General features: G+C 26.7%; 2 protein-coding genes across 5 annotated transcripts in view; one reads left to right on the top strand and one right to left on the bottom strand.

The window, feature by feature from the left end:
* The window catches only part of LOC117179596 (centromere-associated protein E-like), a 37,984-nt gene extending 16,673 nt beyond the window's left edge, over window positions 1–21,311 (bottom strand). Inside the window, exons 1-21 of one of the 4 annotated variants that reach the window (XM_033371566.1) lie at window positions 20,902–21,310; window positions 18,955–19,137; window positions 18,664–18,860; window positions 16,109–16,124; window positions 15,685–15,761; window positions 15,427–15,601; window positions 13,136–13,321; window positions 10,634–10,816; window positions 8,331–8,387; window positions 8,124–8,261; window positions 7,941–8,036; window positions 5,170–5,412; window positions 4,981–5,076; window positions 4,763–4,897; window positions 4,658–4,702; window positions 4,494–4,577; window positions 4,323–4,415; window positions 4,082–4,240; window positions 3,898–3,993; window positions 3,771–3,824; window positions 3,596–3,685 (exon numbers count right to left, since the gene is read on the bottom strand). In XM_033371566.1, the coding sequence (XP_033227457.1) occupies window positions 3,596–3,685; window positions 3,771–3,824; window positions 3,898–3,993; window positions 4,082–4,240; window positions 4,323–4,415; window positions 4,494–4,577; window positions 4,658–4,702; window positions 4,763–4,897; window positions 4,981–5,076; window positions 5,170–5,412; window positions 7,941–8,036; window positions 8,124–8,261; window positions 8,331–8,387; window positions 10,634–10,816; window positions 13,136–13,321; window positions 15,427–15,601; window positions 15,685–15,761; window positions 16,109–16,124; window positions 18,664–18,860; window positions 18,955–19,137; window positions 20,902–21,117 (2,619 nt within the window). In that variant the 5' untranslated portion in view covers window positions 21,118–21,310. Of the gene's footprint in view, window positions 1–3,595; window positions 3,686–3,770; window positions 3,825–3,897; window positions 3,994–4,081; window positions 4,241–4,322; window positions 4,416–4,493; window positions 4,578–4,657; window positions 4,703–4,762; window positions 4,898–4,980; window positions 5,077–5,169; window positions 5,413–7,940; window positions 8,037–8,123; window positions 8,262–8,330; window positions 8,388–10,633; window positions 10,817–13,135; window positions 13,322–15,426; window positions 15,602–15,684; window positions 15,762–16,108; window positions 16,125–18,663; window positions 18,861–18,954; window positions 19,138–20,901 lie in introns of all 4 variants that reach the window. The other 3 variants (XM_033371569.1, XM_033371567.1, XM_033371568.1) reach the window with 3 other exon arrangements.
* A 181-nt stretch (window positions 21,312–21,492) lies between these two features.
* Window positions 21,493–26,338, top strand: part of LOC117179598 (solute carrier family 12 member 8) — a 46,348-nt gene continuing 41,502 nt past the window's right edge. The window contains exons 1-2 of the mRNA XM_033371570.1: window positions 21,493–21,593; window positions 22,052–22,308. Of these exons, the coding sequence (XP_033227461.1) occupies window positions 22,120–22,308 (189 nt within the window). The 5' untranslated portion in view covers window positions 21,493–21,593; window positions 22,052–22,119. The remainder of the gene's footprint in view (window positions 21,594–22,051; window positions 22,309–26,338) is intronic.

Here is a 26,338-nt window from a genome sequence, read left to right as displayed (position 1 = left end):
CTGTATGTATACAGTACTACTCAACTGAGCTTATTCGAAATGAGGAGCGAGCAGTCGTTGCCTGTCTGTAGCACAAGTAAGTCGCAAGAGTATGTGAAACTCATTAATCGACATTAACTAATATTAACCCTGTATACTTCTTATTCTTTCTTACAATTTAATAAATATGATTAACTTAGAATCGGTGATCTATAAGTGATTCTCTACCGTTCTATGTCCACAACCTCATAGAATTTAACAACCCTATCCTTAAAATTTGTTCACATCCATTTTTTCATTCATTCTCATTCGCTTCTGCAGCTCCCTTTAATTTCTTTATCCAGCTTCATGTATCTTCCATTCCTTTCCTAAATCTTTCCCATACATGCTCCCATGTTTCCTTCTCCCATTCAAAGATTCAGCACCTTCTGTTGTCTTTCTTTTCCCAATACATCCCTTTCCTTACCTCGTTTCCTAATCTAAATCGTGCTATTCTGGACATCCCTTTTATAAAAACTTTCATACTACTTCCGTTTTTACCATCTTATTTCATTTATTATATTTTTATTCCTTAATTATCCCCTATCTTTCTGTTAATTGTCATCTCCTGTCCCTTTTCTTCAATTCTTCATAGCTTACTCCAGTCCCTCTCCTATATCTCTAGCAGAATATATCTCACTTCTTTCTTCTTCCCATCTCATTAATTCTATCGCCCTCCCTTTTCTTTCTTCTACATCCTTCAAACACTTTTTTGCTTACTCTCTTCCCCTTCCGTTCTTTAGCTTCGTCTAACACAACCATGCCCTATTTTCTGCTCTGGTACTTACTTTATCCCTTTGCGCTTCTTCTCTCGCCATATATTTAGGCGTCCTCCAGTCCATCCCCTGCATCCACCGTATATATCTTTCTTGTAGAGTCTCAATCTTTTTACTTTCCTCCCATCTCCATATCTCTGCTCCATAGCCTAATACTACATATAACTGCGAATCAAATAACCACATTCTCCTTCTCCAATCTTCCTAACCTTCTATTTCCTATTTCCCATATCTGTTTCATTGCCCCTGTCCCTCTTTTATACTCTATGTTATATTAGCTCTATGATCTCCATTTGTTTGCAAGACATATACCAAATATTTAAACTCCTTTACTTCTTCTAACTTTACTCCCTTCCAGCTCATTTTCAGCTTTAACTTTTACACATCTAAGTATATACCTTTCCCTTTCTAACTCTGCCTCATCCTTTTCCCTGCATTTCTTCTTCTGAGCCTCCGATAAAACAGTTACATAAACTTTATACAATCTTAGCATTAGCGTCATCCCCCTAAAATATTTAACTTCTCCCTTGCCTTTCTTCATTATAAGTACCATTACACCTTCTTTTCATAAATCCAGCCACTCCTCTCCTCTTCCAGACTCTATTAAAAATTATCCATGCCCATTCCTTTAGTACTGTCGCCCTATATTTTGAGACTTCGTTTGGAATCTAATCTATCCTAATAATTTGACTATTTCTTCCCCTGTTATGTCCTCTTCCTCGTCTCTTTCTCTATCATATTTTCCTCTTTTCTCTCTACCCATTCTAGCAAATCCATAAAATATCATTTCAATTCGGCCATCTCAATATCCTGGATTACTCTTTCCCTTCCCTTTCTCTTTATTTATTACCTTCCAAACATGGTCTTCTGTCTTGGCCTTCTTCGACTCTTCTTTAAACCTTTTATTTTTCGCCTCTTTTTCTTATGACACAACTCAGTATACTCCTTTTTTCTCCTATATTCTTCTCCACTACTTTCCCCTTTTCTTCATTTTCCTAATTACTTTCTGACTTCCTTCTTCTCTTTACATGCATCTTCACATACACTTCTATTCCCTCCTTGACGACTTTTTTTTACTTGCGCACTTTAATAATCTATTTATATTTCCTACCACCATTTTCATCTTCTCGTTTACACTTTCCTCTCTTATTTTGATATTCCTGGCCTTTTCCTTAAATTGTTCTTTTCCTTATATTTACCAATCCCCTCTTCCTGCTTTTTTTACCTTTGATTTTTTTTTTATACATACTGTCATTACTTTTTTCCCCTCCAATGCCATTATTATGGGAAAGTGATCCGAATCTATATAATCATCTATCTCTAGTTTCTTGGCCCTCTTTCTTACCTCGTAGTCTCCTCTCAAATAATCAATTACCTTTCCCTTTTCTCCTCAATTCCTTATATATTTTCATTTCAGATAAATCATCACAGCTCCTCTCAGCTCTATAACAATTTATTTTCCTCCCTATTAAATATTTTATCTTTGGATTTTCTTCCTCGCTCTCCTCCCCATTCCCGATGTCTTCTTTATTTTCTTCTATCTGTTCTAGAGTTCTTAAATGCCCAAAAATGTATGTTAGGCAAATGATCTCGAGAATATGCTCACCATTTTAGCTCGAACAGAGTATTTATAGAGGATTAAAGAGGATTTAAAGCATTTCTTGTTTAAAGAAATATATATCATAATTAATACATGCTATATTTGTACAAAAAAATTCTAGAGTGAAATAAGAATATCTTTTTTTTTAATTACAGAGTTGATACAGATCAGTTAATTTCAAAAAGTTAGAGAATTTTAGGGAGAATCTGACAAAGTAAGGGCATTTCCGTTAAACTAAAGTTGAAATTAACTTTATTATTATAATTAAAAATCGCAACTATTTGTTTGTCAATTAATCTATTTTGTTTGAGGATTCAAAATATTTTGCAGAAAAAGCATCTTTTTTGGTTGAGTTCAACCATTTTTAGTAAAAAATTAAAATCTTTTTTGTGATTGAAATAGAATATATCATATTTTTCTTTGATGATTCATCTTTTTTAGTAGAAAATTCAACTAATTAGTTGGAAGTGGAACTGCTTTTCTAAAACTTCATTTATTTGTTTATTGATTCATCATTTTAATTGGAAAACCTTTGATTTGTTAGATGAGAAATTAAATTTAAATCAAATGTTTCGTTTGTTTGAAAATTCATGTACTTTGTTAAATCAATCCTTTAAATTTATCTGAAATCTTTTTAAAATACAAGAAGTATTTGTGAAAGCTTTTAAGTCAATCCGAAATCTTTGCAAAATATTTGAAATCTTTATGAAACCTTCGGTAAATCATTGCAATTTTGTCCAGTCTTTGAAAATCTTTGCAAAATATTTGAAGTGTTTGGTAATATTTCTGAAATTATTGAACTCTTTGTGAAATATTTGAGAAATGATTGAAATCCTTGTTAAGTATTTTTAAAATATCCGAAATCTTTGTTAAATCATTGAAATCTATCTGAAATATTTGAAATCTACCTGAAATCCTTGTGATATATTTTAAATCATTGTAAAATATCTGAAATCTTTGTGAAATCATTAGAAAATCATTACAAATTTTTTAATCTATTAGAAATTTTTGTGAAATCATAGAAATCTTTCAAATCTTTCCAAAATATTTGTGAAATCTTTACAATCTATCCAAAATCTTTGCGAAATCTTTGGGTAATCATTGAAATATTTGTGAAGCCTTTAATAATATTTATTTTATATCTGCACTTATTGTTTATTTATTTTTTAAAATATAAGTAGTTTAACAGTTTGATACTCACCAATTTCTTCATTTCATTTCCGAGATCAAGAAGACCGCTTCTCGTTTGATGAATCGTCTCTTGAAGAACTTTAAAAGACTGTGGAACTCCCTGCAAAGAATTCAATATTCATAATAAAAAAAAAGATAATTCATAAAAAATATATAAACTGGGATTAAAAATTGCAAATACGAACTTTGAGCTCGAATGATGTTCCACACAACGAAAAAGTACCCTCGGAACTTGTGTGCTACAATGAAAAAAGAGGAAAGAAATTACAGAATTCTTTTCTAATTAGACTATAGAAAATATCTTTAACTTACACATAATTTCAGCATATCTTGTGATTTTTTAAGCTCGAGTTCACTGGAAGTCAAACTTCTGCGGAGTTTCGATTCTATTTCCTTCTGCAACTTCATCTGAAAATTAAAATTTATACAGTAAACTTTATTGAATAAAAGAAATAATACATTTTCTATAAAAAAATAGTTATAAACAGAAGCTTACAGTGCTTTCTAAATCAAAGATTTTTCTATTTAGTTCCATACTTTCTGTTGAATAACTCCTCCTGTGTGCTTCGCATTTTTTATATGCGCAATTCAATTCATCTTCTAGTGACACGATATTATTTTTTAGAATCAGATTCGCTTCCTGACGAATTTTCACCTATAAAAAAATAATTTCAATAGTATTTTGGATATCTTAATAAAATAATTAATTAAAAATAGTTTTTGATTTTTAAAAATACCTCATTTTGCAAATCTCGCACTTGATCTACCAAATTTATAATTCTACAGTTGCATTCACTGATCCTTTCATCGACTTCTTTTTTATGAGAGACCTGAAAAGAAAATTATCCTAAGAGTTCACAAAGGCAAATAAACTTTAAAATATAATAAAATATTTTAAAGATGCTAACCTCGATCGTGTTCATTCTCAGTTTGTCGTATTCCTTCCTCAATTTGTGATACTCTTCCTTGACTTTTACAATCTCATTAACATCCTATCAATAATTAAATAATCATAACTACAATTTATTTTCGAAAATTAATATTAAATAATTTATAAAAGTAAGAAACGAACCTGATTCGAAATTTGGCTATTCTTCACAATATCGAATTCGTTTATCTATAATAAAGAAAATAGATTAGATTATAAATAAAGAATTATTTATGTTAATTAACTAACTTCATCTAATGCGGAGGAAATAGTTTCGAGAACGTCCTGCATGTTCGTGTGAGCGTAGTCGAGCTCCTTTTCCGATTTTTCGATGCATTTTTCCCGTTCTTCGAATATTTTCTGATTGACTTCATTTTCTTGTAGCTGTTGAAATCAATAAATGAATTTATAATGGAAAAGAGCATGTAAAACATGATTTTTTATTTGAAATTGTATCCTAGACTTACGACTTCCTGACTCTTGACGAATAACTTTTTCAAGTTGTTCTCAACAGTTGAAAGTTGCGAATCCAATTCTGATAGCAGGGAAACTGCAGAATGCTCCTAAAAAAATTAACCATCGTAAGAAAGATTTTTCTTTTTTGTGTATTAGTTTTTTTTACTGATTTTATATTACTTTATAATTAAAGATCGTACCCGTGACTGGAAGATTGTTAGATTTGAGACAACATCTTCAACTTCATCCACAACCATATTTAGTACATCATTAGAAGTATAAATCTCAGCGAATTCAACAGAACCAAATTTCTGATTATTTTCTTGCATACTGCTAACACATCGAGAAAATTTCACTCGAGACTGATTAATTTCATTTTTCATACCCTTTAATTTGTTTCTACTTGTCGAAATTCTGTCCTTATATCTCGACCTTTCATCTTCCTATAAAAAAATTTAATTTTAATTTTTATAATAGCTTTTCGAAATCAAAATATATCTGATCGAATGCACTTCAAATCAGGCAGGTCTTCAAGTCGCAGAATCTCTCGGCGAAAATATATGTTGTTTCTCAGAGGAAATTAGACGACAAATATTCTTCCGATTTTAGAAAAAAAAAGAAGTTCCACAGTTAAAAATATCTGGATTTTGACGTCTATTTGTAAAAAGACACGCCATTCTTTTTTAATTCTATAGTTTTTGAAATAATTCAGATATTTAAAGTTCACCAGAATCCGAAAAGAAAATAGTAATATAAGAATTAGATAAAAAACTACAGAATAAAAAAATTGGTGTTTTTTTTTAAGTAGAGGTCAACATTCAAATACTTGACACTTTGGGGAATGTTCAACTGGAGTAGATGAATTTTAAACCAAATACATGAATTTTTAATGAAAGAGTTGAACTTTTAGCAAATATTTTTATTTTCAACGAAAAAGATGGATTTTCAAACATGAAGATTAATATTCAAACAAAAAGATGAATTTTATGTCAAAAAAGTGAATTTTCAACAAAATACAGGAATTTTAAACGAAATGTTCAATTTTGAAATAAGAAAGATAATTTTCAAACAAAGTTGAAGCAGTTAAATTTTCAGTTCAATAATTAAATTCAAATTTAACTGATGAATTTCGATCGAAAATCTTCAACTGGAATAGTTACATTTTAAACCAATAAGATCAATTTTCAACTAAAATGATAAATCTTTAACTGAAATAGTTTAATTTTCAACCAAGAACATTAGTTTCTAGCAATAGACGAATTAGAAAAACTACAAGAATTTTCCATTAAAAAGATAACTTGTCAATAAAAAATTAAGCAGTTAAATTTTAAGGTAAAAAAATGAATATTTAAGTACAATGATGGCCTATTCAATTGGAATAGTAACATTTTCAGTTAAAAATAAAAACTTACAATAAAAAATAAATAATCTGAAAGAAATAGTTCCAATTTGAAAGAAAGTGCTGAATTTCCAACTAAAAGGATTAATCTTCAACTGGAATAGTTGCATTTGAGCCAAAAAAGATTAAGTTTAATCTAAAATTATGTATCTTATCTAGAATATTTGAATTTTCGACTAAAACTTTAAATTTTCAACAAAAACTATTATTTTTCAAACAAAAAAGCCGATTTAGCAACAAAATACATGAATTTCAAACGAAATAGTTGAATTGTAAAATGAACAAGATCATTGTCAACCGAAAAACTTAATTTTTAATTTAACTAACGAACTTTCAACTGAAATTGTAAAACTTTAAACCAAAAGTATCAATTTTTAATTAAAATGATAAATCTATAACTGAAATAGTTGAATTTTCAACCGAGAAGATTAATTTCTACCAAAAGACAAATATTCAACAAAATACATTAATTTTCAATAAAAAAAGATAAATTGTCAATCAAAAAATGAAAAGTTAAATTTCCAATTAAAAAAAGAAATGATTTACCAAAGAGGTAAATTTTTAACTACAATGATGTCATATTCAATTGGAATATTTACATTTTCAGTAAAAAAAAAATCTTAACCAAAAATAAATAACCTGAAAGAAATAGTTACACTTTCAAACAAAGTACTGAATTGTCAATTGAAATAATAAATCTTTAGCTAGAATATTTGAATTTTCGATCAAAAAGTTGAATTTTCAACAAAGAATATTAATTTCTATAAAAGACAAATTTTCCACTAAAAAGATAATTTTTAACCAAAAACAAATTTTCAACAGAATAGCTCCTTTTTTAACTAATGCTATTAATTTTCAATTAAAATAATGAATCTCCACAAAAAAAAATATAAATATTTTTCAACAAAAGAGTCTAACTTTTAACCAAGTAATACAATTTTCATTCCAGATTTTTTTTTCTCAAAAGCAGTAGAATTGCAACAAAAAAGACTACTTTCCAACAAGAGTTGAATTTAAAACTAAGAAAGATTTTGGAGTCAAAAGAGAAACAATTGAAACAAAGTGTTGAATTTTTAACCAAGAATATTGCTTGTCAACCAAAAAGAAAGAAATTTTAACAAAATACATGAATTTTCAATCAGAATCTTGAATTTTCAACTAAAAATGATCAATTTTCTACCAAAAATGGAATAGTTTACTTTTCAGGTGAAAAATTAATTTCGAACAAAGAAAAATCGAATATTTACCAAAATAGTTAAATAAAGTAATACAACGCTACTTAAAAAAATAATAACTTTTAGCCAATGTTATATTGCAATTTAATAAAAGAATGAAGCACTCGCTCGAAGAAATTCCTTGATTTTAAAATAAATTCTTTGACATTTTCAGGTTTTCCTAGGTATCTCAAAATTCCCTGACAATTCCAGGTTTGCCAGGTAGAAAAGACACCCTGGTGTCACATAATTTCCTCTAAAAACCAACATATTTCGTCGCTGAGAGATTCAGTGACTTGAAGTGTAGAACCAACCAAATTTGAAATACATTCGATCATTTTTTAAATTATTTCCATACCTGCAATTTTAACTGATTTATTGTCTCAGAAATTTTCTCCTTTGTGGATAATAAATAATTTTGTACTTCAGCTATAAGTTTGTTTAACTCACAGTACTGGAGAAAAATAACAGAATTAGATTGTGAATTTACAAAATATAAATATAATAAATGATCTACATTTTTTAATTGATCAGAAGTTACCTTTTCATGGCGAGAATTAAAATTGCAAATAACAGTTTCCATTTCTTCTCTTAAATCTTCAGTTGCTGCCTGAGCTTCTACAGTACACATTCTAAATTCTTCCATCCTTTTAAACTGTTGCAGGAATGTCGCGATCACCTGCAAAATTATTTGATGAAATAAAAAATATTTGAAGAATTTGAAATAAATTGTAAATAGTTTTCTTACGGATTCGTGATCAGGTTCATTGCAAGTGTCTTTATTACAAACTGATTCTCCTTTCGCCTAAAAAAATTACAAAAATGTTTTTAAACTTCGATAGCTACCTAATTTCAATGTTGGCCAATTTTGATTTTCTCGAACTTGGAATGTAAAGATTAAAAATTTAAACTACCACAAATTTTAAATGATTCAAAATTTGGTTTCTTTCCGATTTCATTTTAAAATTTGAATGTTTACAAACTAAGATTAAATTCGAATTTTTACGCTTTTGATTCTTTATAATCTAAATTCTGCAAGTTTATTCTTCCTTCCATTTTAATTTGATGCTTAAAAATATGTATCCCCCCCCCATTTGCATTTTTAAAATTTAAGATTGCTTTCGATTTAAAATTGAATGATTTATTTAAATAAAGGTTGTTTCCCAATGAAAATAACATTTGGACCTGAAATAATCAGAATTTAATAGGATCAAAAAACAAACTTACTGCCAAATAAGCAAGAGTAATCACTTGTTCTTTTTCTAAACAAATTTGTGAAATTCTGTAAGTGACCCTGCGCAATCTTTCAAATATTTCTTCCATGTCCGATTGACACTCTTCTTCAAAGTAAACCTTTATAATTATATGAACGATTAAAATCTCAATTATTTTATAGCAAATTATCTCCTTTTTTCAATTTAATTTTTTATTTTATTTTTATAAATTGGTTCCTACCTCGAGGGAGTTTCGAATAAAACTTTGAAGCGACACGAGATAATCTTCAGTGTCAGAAAGACATTTTTTCATATTCTCAACGGATTTATTCTGCACAGAAATAATTAACTTCTATCTAAATCTATTTGATTGCAGTTGTCTTGAATTTTTGTTTCTTCTGTGACAAATACTAGAGACAAGTATTATAAAATACTGAAATATTTATAAATTATAAAAAAAAAATGTTGAAAATAAAATGTTTCATTCTAAATTTACAGGACCTGTGTGATTTTACTTTGAAGATGATTTAAAACTAATTTCTTTTACAAATAAAGGAAATAAAACTCACATCTTCAATTACTTGGGATCTATAATTTTTCAACAAGGATTCCATGTCCTGCAATTTGTTATAAATAACAAGAATTGCAGATCTGCAATCCTGCAATTAAATAAATGCAATCATAAAAATTTCATTAAAATTTTTTATTTTTTAACTTTGTCTTTATATTCACCTGCTTTTCTCTATCAAATAATTCTTTTGTAACTTTTTCTATCTCTTCTTTTAAGCTTGAAAGAGTTTTTTTTTCTTTTTCCATCAGTTGTTTCGTTTTTGCCAAGTATATTAAAATTTTATCCTAAACATATTTAACTAGTTATAATTTTCCCTATTTTAAAATTAACTTTTATTATTTTCAGATGCTAAAAATTTATATTTGTACCTGATGTGGGCAAAATTCTTCACCATCACCCTGAAAAATATCAGTTACGGAACAGTTACATTTTTTATACTTTTTATCAAATATTAAGTTTATGTATAATATAATTTTAAAGTGGGTTTTAAGAATGTTTTTTAACATGTTTTTAATATTTTGCATTTTTAACTCACATCTGAATAAGGGTCTGTACTGATTCGCATATTTCGAGAGCAAGGGGAATCCTGCAAAGAATGAATTTATTTAGAGCTTATTTCGTATTAAAAAAAATGTGCAAGACACCAAATATAAAACGACGGTTTGAAAAGCAACCAAATTTGATGCAATCGAATTCTTAATCATATTTTTTGAAAAGCACTTGAATCCCAAAAGTGTCCAAATTGAAAAGTTGTTGGTTTCCTCTTTTAAAACTATTTAATAAGGCAATCATGCAACCTAATTAACCTACTTAAATTCATAAAAATATGTCCTCTTTAAAATCTATAATATTTATTACAAATACACGCATTTAACATTACGCGTTGTGTGAAAAATGAACATTTTTTGAATGCTGATTCTTACAAGGAGGGGACAATTTTCTCGCCGTATTCACAATCGCTATATCAGCTTTCAATTTTCTCTTACGTTCCAAGTTCCGCAAATCTCTACAAGACAAATTCCAATCCAAGATTTCATTTTTCAATTTTGATTTTGAGTGAACAGTATAAATTTTTCTAAAATCTTTTGCATTTTTTGGATATTTAGGAATACAAGATGATATTTTGTTTCTACTTTTCATGCAAAAGGAGGGACTCTTGTCACAATCGATCACCGAACACGCACAAATTACGGATTTCTCAAGCTAGAAAGGAACATTTAATGGAATAATTCAAAGACTAGGAGGAATAAAAAAATTAGTACATACTTTTTCCTTTGTTTGTGCGCGTTCCTCCCTTAATTTTTTAATAACACCTTCCTTGAACTGAACATGCATGTTTAAATGACGACACTCTTCTTCTAACAACTGCAATTCTTTCCGAAGAGACATCACCTGGTCGTGTTTGTCTGCCACTTCTGAAGCCAAAGCTTCTCTGGATTCCAGAGATTCCTAAAAAGATGAAGATTCATTGCACCTTATTTATTTATTATTAGGGAATTATTTGCAAATACTTTAGTTATGTGCAAAATGACTTTGGACAGAACCAGTCCGAAAGTTAAATTTGAAAAATTCGCAGAACAGGGTGGCCGTTTAAATCGAGGAAAAAAATTCTGGTCATTTCCCGGTTTACACCATTTTTTCATGGTCATTGAAACTAAAAAATCAAGGTCTTAGAGCTGAAAAGGTTTTAAATTAAAATTATCAAAACTGAATTGAAAACTGAAGCACTCAAAATGAAACTCTTTAATTGCTGTGAATTGAAGAATCAATCAAGAAATTTGTAAATGCCAATTTTTTTAAACATTTTTAAAAATTATTATTTAAATTATTTTAATTCGTTTCAAATTGATAACATTTCAAATTTTATTCATACACTATAGAATTGCCGAAGCAAGTATATTTTAGAATTATAAAATTTCTGAATGTAAGCTTGAAAAAAAGTTTTTACAATAAATAAATAATAAAAAAATCTTTTTATCTAATGAAAGTATTTTAGTTAATATTTTTTAATTAAAAATTTCTTTAATGTAGAGATTCGGGAAATTGAAAATTCGTGAATTTAACTAGGAGGAAATTCAAAAATTTTCCAATTACGCAATATCATACACTGTCGAGGATTAATTATTTAGGAATTCAAATTATCCGCCATTTCTAATTTTTGAAATATTAAATTTTGAATATTTTTCGGAAAATTTTCAGTGATCGAAATTATATTTTTCGGGATTTTACAGTCTTCTCTGAAAATTCATTTCTTTAGGTAGAAATGTCAGCTTTTCAATTCAAAATGGTTGATGATTCAACTACTTGACTGAAAGTTAAACTACTCTGTTAAAAATTTATATTTTTGGTTGAAAATTCATATAATTGGTTAAAAATTTGATAATTTTATTGAAAAATCATAGTTTTGGTAGAATTAAACTATTTTTTATATAAAATGTCAATCTTTTTTGGTTAAAAATCGCATTACTTTGCTACAAACTTATTATTTTGGTTAAGATTCATCATTTTACTTGATAATTGATCTCTTTGTTTAAAATTAATGCTTTCAATGGAAAATTGAGCGATTCTATTTTTGGTTAAAAACTTCCTTTTGATTAAAAATTAAACTTTTTGTTGAAAATTCATTTATTTTGTTGAAAATTAGTTTTTTTAAGTGTTGAAAAATACTTTTGTCAACTACAAATTTTAATATTACATTTTCGGTTGGAAATCTATCCTTTTAGTCGCAAATAAAACTATTTTATTTGAAATTCAGTTATATTGTTGAAAATTTATTTTTTCTGGATATCAAATTATTTTTCTTAACTTAAAATGTATCTTCCATTTTTGACTGAAACATTGACATTTTTTATTTTATAAATTCAACTATTTGGTTACAAATACACGTATTTGCTTGAAAAATTGTATCTTTGGTTTTAAAATTCATCTGTTTCTGTAAAGATTTAACTCTTTTTAGTTGAAATTTCGTCTTTTATGGTAGAATTAAATTGTTCTTAATTAAAAATTGGAATATTTTGTTGGTTGAAATATCAACTTTTACACGTTTTTCGTTTGCAATTCCTCTTTTGGGTAGAAAATTAATTTTCTTCAACAGAAAATTTATCTATTTTTTTGTTACAAATGCAAACTATTTGAAACTTAATCTGCTTTGGATGCAAATTCAACTACTTAGTTAAAAGTTAAACTAATTTTTTTTGAATTAGTTGAAAATTCGTGTTTCTGCTTTGAAAAATCATCTGTTTGGTAAAAACTAATCTTTTTTAGTTAAAGATTAAACTATTTTTTTAAAAATTCATATTATTTGGTAGAATTCAACTCTTCTTCATTCAAAACAAAAATATTTTTTAGTTGAAATATCAACTATTACTTTTCGTATTAAGAGTTCATCTTTTTCAGCTGAAAATTCATCTCTTTGGTTGAAAATTTAACAATTTTAACTATTCAATTTTTAAAGAAAAATCTATAAATTTTGTATTTTTAACAGATTTAGTTTAATTTTTCATTCATTACGTCTTCTCCTAAGTCAACAAATCAACTTAATGAAAAAAAGTATTTCATATGATACAAAATTGGTGATATTTCAACTGATTGGATAAATTTTTCTTCTAAACATTTAAAAAATTCACGGTCAATAAATATATTCACTTTCATTATCCAGATAAGCTGAACTTTCAAGCGATTTTTAAAATTTATCTTTCGGAACGGTTCGAGTACTTAATAATTTTGAACTCCTAAAATATTTTAAATTAGATTTATGGATGCACACACTTTTTGGAGGGTAGCAAGTTGAGATTCTAGTTTCCGAATCTGCTTGTTGTTTTCTTCAAACTGCTCGTTCTCATGCAGAAGCTTGTCTAGTTTCGCGTTGGATTCTTGCAGGCGTTGTTGCAGGGTTTCAACTTCTAAATTTTTGGCAACAAATGCACTTTCCAAAATCTCAGCCATTTGCATGACCTGAATAGCAATACGTTTCTGGTTTGTGAAAATGAAATCTAGCCTAATAGCTGCATGCAAAAATCTCAGGTTGCTTTCTAATTTCTAATTTATCATGCTTTGTTATTCGATAGTATTTAATTTAGATTCCCGAAAAGTCTTGGTGAAAATGGTTAGCATGATTGCCTTATTCGTATAATATTAGAATATAAAGAAAATTATGATTAGTAGTATGGTTAGAATTCTGTTTTTAACTGCTATTACTGATCTCACAGTACATTTTCCGGTTCCTTCAAATTTTTAAGAACAATAAAACTGAAAAGGTTTAAGGTAAAAAAAAAGGAGAAATCGAAAGCTGTGAAATCTGTTGGTTTATTAACAATTTATTAATGCATGGCTGCCACAGTCTAATTTAAATGAAAAAGCGAAAAGTAACCGATTTAAACCGAGAAAGTAACGAATGTGCATTAGTAATATGACTAATGTTCTTTGAAATTCAAAATAATTCGATGAAATTTATAAGAATTCCACGTGAATTTCAAGAAAATTATCATGAATGCATAAAAATTCAGAGTGAATTCAACATAATTGGAGTAAACTGAATAAAAACAAACAAAAAACAATGAATTAAATAAATCTTGAGTCAATCTTGAATAATTCCAGATGAATTCTAAAAATTCAAGAGAATTCCAAAATTCATGTGAATTACAAAAATTAAACATTTTCAGGGCAAGTTCCAAAAATTCGAGTGAATTTAAAAGAATTCGAGGGAAAGCAAGGGAATGCAATAAATTAATATTAATTCAAGCTAAATTAAAAATAATTCAGGGTAAATTAAAAAACTAGGAGAATTCCATGAAATTAAAAATAATTCAAAAGCGAATTCCAAATGGATTCAAATGAATTGAAAAAGATTCTAAATATTCCAGTGATCTCAGTAACAGAGCGAATTGAGAAAAATGCAAGGGAAATCAAAATAATTCGATGATATTCATACGAATTCAAGATGAATTTCAAATAATTCAATTGACTTCAAAATAATTTAGGGTAAATTCACTAAATTAGAGAGAATTTTAGATAACGTAAAATAAATAAAAATAAAACTCAAAATGAATTAAAATGAATTACAAAAAATCATAAATATTCCATTGATTTCAGTAATAGAGTGAATTGAGAAGAATTAAAGGGAAATAAAAATTATTCGATGAAATTCATACCAATTCAAGATGAATATCAAGGAATTCAGAATGAATTTCAAATAATTCAAGGGACTTCAAAATAATGTAGGATAAATTAATCAAATTAGAGAGAATTTCTGATAATACAAAATAAATAGAAATAAAATTCCAAATGAATTCGAATGAATTGAAAAAAATCTTAAATATTCAATCGATTTCAGTAATAGAGTGAATTTAAAAGAATTCAAGGAACATCAGGAGGATTCGATGAAATTCGCATGAAATCAAAATGAAATAAAAACAATTCAGATTGAACTCAAACAATTTAAGAGAACTCCATATAATTAAAAATCATTAAAAATATTAATCCCAAATGGATTCAAATGAATTGAAAAGGCATCCAAAATATTCCAATAATTTCCGTAACAGAGTAAATTAAAAAAAAAATCAAGGGAAATTTAAAGAATTGGATGAATTAATAATACACGTGTCTTTAACATAATTCAGGGTCAATTAACAAACTTGAGGAGAATTCCAAATACATAATTTATAAGAATTGAAAATAAAATTCAAAATAAATGTAAATGAATTTCAAAAAATGAGAAATATTCCACTAATTTAAGTAATAGATTTAATTTAAAAGAATTAAAGGAAAATCAAAAGAATTAGGTGAAATTCATACGAATTTAACATGAATTAAAAATAATTCAGGGTTCAGTTTTTAAATTAAAAAAAAAAACGCAGATAAATTCAGATAAATGTGTGCGAACAGAAATGTGACAAGATTCACAAGAATTCGAGGTTCATTAAATAATTAATAAAGTGAATAATTTAATTTAATGTAAACACATTTTTTCTACTTTTATATAATTCATCATGTATTCAGATTTTAGAAAAAAAGTGACTGTGTGGCAGCCCTGACTAATAGAATTTCAAGAAAGGACTTACCGTAAACTCAAGATCGTCAGAATCGCAGAGCGTAATATGATCAGCAAAAGAAGATCTTCCTTTAAGACTGTTTCTAAGATTCTGCACTTGAGACATGAATTTCTTAATCGTTTCATCTTTTTGTGAAATTTGTTTGTTTGACTCTGATAGCTTTTCTTCCAAATCTGTTAAACTCCTATTGAATTACATTTTTTCACAATTAATATATATTTAGCCTTCATGGATTTAATTAACTTAATGTAAAAAAAACACACTTACGCGCGCAATCTTCTCTCTTTATCTTGCAAAGTTGCCAAATTATTTTTGTATTGTAGATTCTGAGCGTCTTCCTTTACCTAGTTCAAATGGGTATTCTTTTTATTTTTAACAGATTACTTTCGAAAATATGAAAAGTTATAAATTAAATAATGTGAAAATCTCGACTCAAATTTCTATTTATTTTTTAAGCAATTTAATAAAGAACGATAAATTTACAAAGGAGTGTAGGATAGGCTACTGAGAATAAATTAAAGGGAATAAATTAATTCTATGGTGGAGATTCTCTCTCGCAAGGCAAGAAATCTCGAGTTTCATGTATACAATTGCAGAAAAACTGGTTTCTTGGATATTCTGGTTTGCGGGGGATTCCACGATTTATATCTACAATTATCATTTTCTTGCGTCTATTTATACTGGGATTTACCTGATCACAGGCGTAACTGCAAAAAAGGAAAATAATCTGCATTATTTCTTAGAGTAAACCTATTCATTCAAGAATAAAATAATTATATTAGAAATAAGAATTGAGCTGTATCAGGGTGGCCGTTTTAGTGAAGGAAAAAAATTTTAACTCTAAAAGCTCAACACTTTTTCATTTAAAGTATAAAAACTAAACTGCGAATTGAAGCATTAGAAGATCATTTTTTTAATAGATATTTTTTTTAATTGAAAACTTAACATTTTTAAGTCAAACGTTCAATAATTTTCAGGTACGAAATAACAGTTTTTAATTAAATGCCGCTGAATTGCCAAATTTAAAATATTTAACTTTTATAAATTGAATAGTTTAAAAATATCTAAAATATTATAAAATTAAATATTATAAATATTAAAAGTTAAATTATTTTCATTTCAAGACATTTCAAATGAATAATTGGTCAAGAGTTATTTAAACATAAAAATTCAAAACTTTCATTTTCAAATAAAAAATGGTGACAATGGAACAATTAAAATCGTAGTGCTCAAAGTTTAAATTTTTCTCTCTGAAATTTGAACGATTAAAGGCTATTCAAATGATTCAGTTTTAAATAGTTTAATTTTTACTATTTTATTTTAAATAAAAAGTAAATTATTGTTAAATCTTAAAATATTGCTCTTTTCCGATTAAAAAATTTCAAATTAATGGATGCCAAATAGAATATTTTAGAATGAAACTGTACTCGAATAGGATCTACAATTGAATAAAAATCTTTTATTATTAAACAGATTCCGAAACGTCTTGTAACTTAATTATTGTTCAATTTTTAATACTCGAACTACATTTTAATTGTTTAAATCACGAATCAATTTACATTTATAGTTGATTAACCTGAACCGTTTTTCATTGACTGATACATAACAAAAATTGGAATCAAAACTAATTTAATTGTATTATGTGAAGTGATTTAATAGATTTTCAATTTAAAATGTGTAAATTTCCCGGTCGAAAAGAATTACAAAGTGGTTTCTCGAACTAGCGGCCACCCTTACAGTAGGGAAAAAGTACATTTTTTTAGTTCAAAATACAATTCCGACTGAACCTGTAGACCTATTTGGATGTTTATTAAAAAAAAGCAGATAAAATTTCAAAGACAGTTGTCGGGCCTGATTTTTAATTTAGTTTTTCAATTTTTTCTATTTAACGGTCCCGGTACTCGTCAAAAATAGGAAAATTGTTGTAGTCGCCGACGTTTCATAGATTAAAATTATATAAAGATATTCCATCATGATACAACAACAAATTATTTGTAAAACTGTGTTTTCTATAATTTTCAATAATTTAACGTTTATTTAAAGTTATATTGCAAGAAATTTTAATGGAAACAATATTTTAATGAAAAAAATTTCTTTTAAGACTATTCTTGTTAATATTATAAACATTCATAATTTGTTGATGAATTTTAGGATTTGATCAAATTTAATAAACAAATTCAATATTCGAGCACTTATCGACGGAAGAATTCGTTTTTTTCAATGCCAGTCCTTTTAATTGAGAACTTCATGTTAATTTCAACAACATTCATAATTAGTTCATAAATCTGATTGATTTTTCTAACAAATTTGATAAATAAATGCAGACTCGTGAGTGTCCCGCCTTTTCAAATTGTTATAGAATTTATTTATAACAAATATTAAATATATTGTTTAATCATTCCTTGTATTTAAACCCTCTTTTCGCCAACTGTAAGTACTGAATGGAAAAAAACAACTTTTTTTCTGAAATTAAAAGGACCGACTTTGAAAAAAACGAGTTTTTTCGTCGACAAATTCCCGAATAATGCATTTCTTAATAAAATTTGTTTAACAGCAACATAAAATTAATCAACTAATTATGGATATCACTGAAATTATCGTAAAGTTCCCAATTAAAAGGACTAACATTAAAAAAAAAACGTTTTTCCGTCGGCAAATTCCCAAATAATACACTTGTTCATTAAATTTTGTAATAAAATTATAAAATTCATTAACAAATTATCCGTTTTTCTGAAATTAAGATGAGGTTCCTAATTTAAAAAAATTTATATCGAAAAAAAACGAATTTTTTGACGACAAATGCCTGAATAATGCATTTGTTAATAGAAATTTTGTTCATTAAAATATTGTTTCCATTCAAATTTCTTGCAATATAACTTTAAAAAAGTTAAATTATTGAATATTATAGAAAATACATTTTCAACAACTAATTTGTTTATACCATTTTTTATTGCATCATGATAGAATATCTTTATATAATGTAAATCTATGAATTGTCGGTGATTACAACAATTATCCTATTACTCACGATCACCGGAAACGTCAAATAGAAAAAACTGTCATTTTTTCGTCATATTTATTTATTTATAAAAAAATGTATGCTCAAAACTTTCTTTGAAATTTTCTCAGCATTTTTTTTAAAGAACATCCAAATCGGTCCACAGGTATTTTGAACCAAAGAATGAACCTTTTCCCCACTGTGACCCTGTGTATGAATTAAAAGATTTCTAATATTAATTAACTTACTCGAGAGGAGCTGGTATGTCTGCTGGCGTAATTTCGTAAAATTGGATGCCTTCATGGGACCAACATTTTTCCTGCCGAGCACGCCTAATCAATTCTAATAATCCTCTGATATCGCTTTGGAGGCATTCTATCCTATTTTGTAGATAATCCTCATCTCTCTCTAATTCGCCCACACGATCCGAGAGATTATTTAAAGCCTAGAGTATAATTTGAATAAAATATAATCATGTACAATTTCTATAATGTGGGTTCTTAAATATATTTTTTAATTGTTTTGAATTTTGTGTTTACCTCTCCCGAATTAGTGCATTGTATAATATTTTCAGAAACAAGAGTAGATGAGTGGAGTAGTTTATCTTCTAAAAGCTTAACTCTAGAAACCGCTGCTTGTTCCAAATCTTCAACTGTGCGAACTAACATTACATTTTGTTCCCTCAAGTCTTTGACCCATTCGGTCATTATTTTAAACTTTTTCTGAAAATGGATAGAAAGAGAAAGTAATAAAAATTCTTTTTATTTAACTTTTTACATGATAGATAAAATAAATGTTTAAACATAATCGTGATTTTTAAAATGTTGAAATATTTAAATCAAGAATTAAAGGTCTTGCAATTTAGTAGAATTTATATTGATCCTATCTTAAAAAAGTAATGTTACCAAATATCTAGCAAATGTCAGTTTTTTAAAAAGGGAACATTGTGTTTTTTAACAAAAATCATCATTACGATTTAAAATCTTTATTAATTTGAGGTTATGTTATATTTTCTTATATAACATAAACTGGTATTTATTCAAATCATAATTATTACTAGTATTAAAATCATTAAAATCATAAGATTTTTCCGATAATTATTCTTCACGATTCAGCCAATAAATCAGTCATTAAATCTTGACCATTATTTAACAATTTTAGTTTATTAAAAAAATTTCCCTTCCGAAATCGGAGATTTTAAACGAAAAAGATTTTTCGTCTAAAATTTATATTTTTAATAAGAATACATTAGTTTTCAAAGAATATTGACAATATTTGAACAATAGGTAATAATATTAATAAAAAGTAAATAAATAAAAACAAAACCCTACATAATCAATACTAAAAAGTGAACTGAAAAAAAAACAATAATAGGTTATATTCGTATATTTCGTCGTAAATTGATATTTTAAGTAAAAAAAATCTAGCGGATTGATATTCTATATATGATACAAAAAATATTATATATTAATCGTGAAGTTAAGATATTAATTTTCATCAATTATCAAAAATCTTGTAATTACTTTCCTATTATCTTAGATAATAGATACTATGAAATACAAACATTTTGTATAAGTATTATTTTATTGTTTAATTTAAAAATTGAGCGAGACAATAAATATAATATTCGCGCACGTAGCGTGCATGTTTCTTTTCTAGTATTGTTGAATTACAAATTATTATTATATATTTGTAAAAAAAAATAACTTTTCTTGTTTGGAGTATTTCGCAAATAATTAGAGTTTTATAATAAACAATTGATAATGATAGAAATATTAAAAAATTTAATTTTAATATTATCACACAAGATTGAAAATTATCAGTTTGCTGCAGTTCACATGTAGCTTCTATAATTATTACTTGAAGGAGAGTTTCTTTCAAGCCTATTTTTAGGTCACCAGTCTGAAATGGTTCTATAGAGGGGAAGCTTTTTAAAATACCATTATAGTTCAAAAACGAGAGAGAACCCCATCTATAAATAATTATTCATTTTAAAAGGCATATGTTGTGGTAAAAGAGATAAAATAAAAATAATGGAAACGAAAATACTAATCAAAATTGTTCTCTTATTCTTTTTTACATTCACTTATATTTTACATCATCTTTTATTATTATCTTTACCTTCTCAAGAAATATATTTTAAAATATTTGTCTGACAAAAACCCTAAAAATTGAAAGTCTTCTTTACTTTATTTACTTTATTATGAGAATAAATCCGCTTCTAGTGGTAAAAAATTGATATATAGTTTTGGACAAAACTAAAAACAAAACAATTTTCAACTTTAAAATACAAATATTGATAAGAAAAACTAAATTTGGAATTATGAAATACAAAATCTAGAATTTGCGAGCTGATACACAAAAATGTATTTAGGTTATTATTAATATGGAAAAAGAAATGAATTAAAGATACTGTCTAAATTAAGTACATTGAATAGGTTAATAAATTAAATTGGAGCAAAATAAAAATACGTAAAGAAACTTGCCGAAATTCGTTCAAATTCTGTAACCGAGGAATCTTGATCGACTGCATCGATGCGATTTTCGTAAAGTTTCTTGAATTCGTCGAGTATTCGTAAACCTTCTGTTTCACTGCACAATTCCTCTGATTCACTAATTTCTTTGCCATTCGAAGATTGACTGGGTTTTAAAGTCCGAGAAAAATCAGTCGAATATCTGGACTTCCCTCCGATCGATGACATCGTAGGAAAAAGGGTCTATTAATTCAGTCCTCATTAACAAAAATCAAAGGATTTAAAACTACCCTACACTCCGAATTAAGAAGAAAATGTCAAAGCAAATATGAATACGTCAACACGCCATTTTCACTGACATACGACCATAGCATAGCATAAATCCCACCAAAAAAACACGCGGAAACAGTTGTGTTGTCAAGGTCTGAACATAACCTGCAAAAATTGTTTTACTAATTACATTGGAGGATTTTACTACCTATTTTGTAAAGTAATTTAATAAAAATAATTTAGTCGTTTCTATGATCAATTTTAGTGAAAATTAATAATAGGAAATTAGTAATTTTAAACAATTTTCGAAAAAGGGCTCCTATTACGTTACTGCCTGACGTCATATCCGTTCACGTATCAATAATTTTTGACACATTTGACATGTCAGTCATGTCGGGATTCACGATGTTTACATTGTGATAAAGTTATTTAAGGTTCGTAGTTAATGTTTTAATACAATATTTAAAAAAATTACTTATAATATATTCTTTTATGATTTAAAAATGTGGGACTATTGTTAAATTTCCTAAACGGCATTAAGTTTGAGTTTATAACCTCTATCTGTCAACCTACAACTTTCGTTTAAAAGCTGTTAGAACTTTGTTTCTAATACTAAATTTAATACTTTTCATCTTATATACTGCCTTTATATAATATATTCACTTTTTGAATTAAAATGTTTTATTTTATTTCGATAATTTTCAGGATTGAACTATTATTTGGATTTGAACATTTTCTCTTTTGAAGTATGATTTATGATTTATGTATTTAGTCCATGCATGTACGTGTACATTATTTTCTTCTTATAATTAGTATTACGTTCTTGATTGGAGAAATAGTTCATTTATTAGCATTAAACCATCAGTTTTATTTTAAACCAATTCTATTTTAGGTTAGACCAAGACGATGTTTTTTATGAAATAAATTTAAAAGACTGTGGAAGCAGAAAATTATTTAAGGATGGGATCAAGAGAGGATACAAGTGTTGTTTTTAGTGACCCCAGAAATGATCGTCAAGTCGATTTGTCCAGATTTGGGTTGGGGGATACAGAAAATAATAGAAGTCAACAATCACAAAACAGAAGCTACGATGAATTTGGACCTGAAATGTACCAGACTGGTACGAATGAACTTTTCGCTCAGGAATATGTGAGTAATTTAACAAAAATTCTTTTTCATTTCGTTGACGACCATCTTTTGCCCCCCCCCCTCGAAAAGTAACCTTATTTTCAATTAAAAAAGATAACTTTCCTACCGTGAAAGGTGAATTTTCAATCCAAAAGGATACCTTCTTAACAAAACAGTTAAATTTTCGAACAAAAAAAAAATGACTTTATCTAAATAGTTGAATTTTTAACCAACAAAGAAGCTTTTTCTAACCAAATGGTCAAATTTTCGGAACAAACATTGAATTTGAACCAAAAACTATTGAATTTTTAACCAGTGCATTTTAATTTAAAAGCCAAACAGACGGATATTTTAGAAGACAGTTTAATTTTTAACAAAAAAGTTCATTTCCAGCCAAGATATGAGATTTATACTATGCAAGTTAAATTTCCAATCAGTTGAATTAACAGAAAGAAAATAATTTTTAACCAAATAGTTGAATCACCAATTAAGTAGATGAATTTTCAACAAAGAAAAATAATTTTCTAATCAAAAAGAGGAATTTTCAACAAAGTATATGAATTTTTCTATCAAATAGTTGATTTTTCAACTTATACAGGATTAATTTCTAACAAAAAATAGAATAGTAAAATTTTCAGGTAAAAAATTCAGTCTTAACCAAAAATATAGGAATGTTATTCCAAAAACTTTATATTAGTATCAAATAGTTCACTTTTCTACCATACTGTGGAATTTTAAAACCAAAAAGATGAATTTTCTACAAAAAGTGTGAAGTTTAACACGAAAATATAAATTTTGAACTCATTAGTTAAATTATCATCAAAACATTTAAATTTTCACATAAAAAAAACTAATTTTGTATCAAATAGTTACATTTTCTTCCAAATTGTTCAATTTTCAGAACAAAAAGATGAATTTTCTACAAAATAGTTAAATGTTTAATTCGAGATTATAATTTTTTAATCAGTCAGTTTAAGTATCAACAAAATAGTTGCATTTTCAGGTAAAGAACTAATTCTTAAGGAAAAATATACGAATGTTCAACAAAAAACTTTAATTTTGTGTCAAATAGTTGAATTTTCTACCAAATTGTTGAATTTTTAAACCAGAAAGTTGAATTTTATACAAAATAGTTGAAGGTTTAACACAACAATATAATTTTTCAAAAAATCAGTTAACTTTTCAACAAAATAGTAAAATTTTCTGTTTCAAAAAATATATTTTTTCAACTAAAATGGTGAATCTTCAACCAAAAAAATAAAGTCTGAAGAGAATAGTTCAATTTTTAATCCAGGAGTTCAATTTTCCACCTAAAAACAATAATTCCCAACAAAAATATGATAGTTAATTATTTCAAAAAAAAAAAGATTTTAATTTAAAATAAAAATCAGTTGGATGTAGTCAACAAAAACGAATTTTCAACAAAATACCTTATCTTCAACCAAGACAGATTAATTTTCAACCAAGCAGGTGCATTTTTAACCAGCAAATATTATGTTATACCAAAAAAGACGAGTTTTCAACCAAAAAAGATGAATTTTCAAACAGATAGTTTAATTTTTAACGAACGAAAAAAAGAATTGTCCTCCGAGGAGATTAATATTCTACAAAAAAAGACGAATTATTAATCAAATACATCAATATTCAACAACATTGTGGAATCTTGAAGCCGAAAAGAATAATGAACTACAAAATAATTAAATTTTCAACCCTAAAAACATGAAGCTTCACACACATTAATTTTTAATGAATGAATTAAACTTTTGACAAAGTCGTTAAATTTGCAACTTAAAAGGATACATTCTATTAGAAAAATGTAATAATTGATATTTAAACAACAAAAAAAGACGAATTTGCAACTAAACAGTTATATTTTTGACAAAAAAAACTTTTTGACCCAAAACTGGAATCCTTAAAATTTTACTTTAACAAATTAATGTTCAACCAAATAAGAAACGAAATTCCAACAAAATGGTTAAATTGCCAACCAAAGAAAAAAATTTTTCATTAAATTGACGAATTTTCAACACAAAAATTTATTTTTCAATAAAAGAGTTTAACTTTTAACCAAGTATTTGAATTTTTAACCAAGAAGATGCATTTTCAACTAAGAAGATTACTTTTCTCCAAAAAAAGAAAAATCTTGAACAAAATAAAATTTCTTCTAACGAAATAGTTGAACGTTCAACCCGAAAGATGAATTTGCAACTAAAAAAGATTAATTCCAAACGAAAAATGTAATACTTGATATTCCAGTCGAAACAGATTTTAATTTTAAGTTTAAATCAGTTGGTTTCAACCAGAAAAAAAGGAATTTTTAACCAGATAGTTGTTTTTTTTTTCAACTAATAGAGATAAATTTTCATCAAAAAATAAAATAGTTAAATTTTCCTTGAAAAAATGTATGTTTAACCAAGTAAAAAACGAATTTCACACAAAATAGTTACATTTTCAAACAAAGATGAATTTTCCACTAAAATTATAAATTCCAAAAAATTAGTTCTTAACAAAAGAAATAAAATTTTAAACAAGTATTTGAATTTCTAACAAAAAAGATGAACTTTCAATGAAGAAGATTACATTTCTACTAAAAAGTCGAGTCTTCAACAAAATAGTTAAATCTTCAATGAAAGAAATAAATTTTCAACTAAAATGATGAATCTTTTTTAAAAAATGTAATAAGTAGTTCAGCTTTCAGCCAAAATAGATAAATTCTCATCGAAAAATATAATAATTGATATTTCAACCGGAAACTAATTTAATATTAAGTAAAAAAATAGTTGAATTCAACATAAAAAGACAAATTTTCAACGAAATAGTTAAATGCTCAATCATAACAAATTCCAAAGAAACAGTTGCATTTTCAATAAAAAAAATCAGATTTTTTTACAAAAAAAAACTAATTTTCCAACCAAAAAGATATATTTTCTAGAAATGAGATGAATTTTTAACCAAGAAAGATCCTTCAGTCAACAGGGAAAAAATTTCAACTAATTTGTTGAATTATCAAGCCAAAAAGTGCGAATTTTATACAAAAAATGGAATTTCCTAGCAAAATAGTTAAATTTTCAACAAAACAATTAAATTTCCAAGCAAATAGAATTTTTTCAGAACAAAAGATTTAAATGGTTAACAAAACAATAAACTTTTCATAAAAAAAGATGAATGCTCCATCAAAAATAGTTTGGATTTTTAACTAGAGATGATTTAAAAAAAAACAAAAAACCTTCAACTGGAATAGTTACATGTATTGTTAAAAAAAATTATTTAAAAAAAGCAAGAAAATGAATATGCAGATCTGGAAATGAATGTTTTTTTTTTCTTTTTAAGAGTGTTTCTATAGATTTTAGATTTTATTGATTGCCGTAAAAACACACTTGTGAAGTACACATCGAAATTAACTAAAGAAGTTACGATTTGTATGGTAAATGTTACTGAAAAAAATGTAATTAGTAACCAATTCGTTACTAATGCCTAATGCCTTCGGACCCTTAGAATCCCTTCGGACAATTTCAAATTAAAAGTTTTTTACTTTAATCAGCTTTAATAATTTTGCATTGCGAATTTAAAAAATGTAACTAAACACACTTCTTGCTCTAAATTTAAATGGTTTCAAATTATATAATTTTAATTTAAAAGCCTTAAATACCTAAACGGTTTGAATTTAAATAGTGAAAAGACAATTTAAAATTTAAACGATTAAATGTTCGTTGTTCACATTTTCAAAATTCAAATTCTCGCTTTGTTTCAAATGCACAATTCATCAATTTTTTAAAGTAGACTTTGTTTTTTAATTTCAAATTTAGTTTAAAAAAGCTATGTAAATTCGTTACAAAGTAGCGAAATCATTCATTTACTTATAACATTATTTAAGTGAAAAAATGTTTACCAGTTGGTACTTTATCAATGTAAAAGGTAATAGTGGAGTTACCGATATTTAATGCTGTTGAAAGCTACCGAACGCGTCCTCGGGTTGCGGATAGAGGGTCCCTGTACCAAGGGTTTCTGCTGAATATGGTTACAAAAATAAATAGGCAGTCGCGGACAATTG

Source organism: Belonocnema kinseyi, chromosome 9 (genome assembly GCF_010883055.1).
Source record: "Belonocnema kinseyi isolate 2016_QV_RU_SX_M_011 chromosome 9, B_treatae_v1, whole genome shotgun sequence".
NCBI classification, from domain to species: Eukaryota; Metazoa; Arthropoda; class Insecta; order Hymenoptera; family Cynipidae; genus Belonocnema; species Belonocnema kinseyi.
Note: the sequence above shows the minus strand (reverse complement) of the source record. Positions and strands in the feature narration are given on the sequence as shown.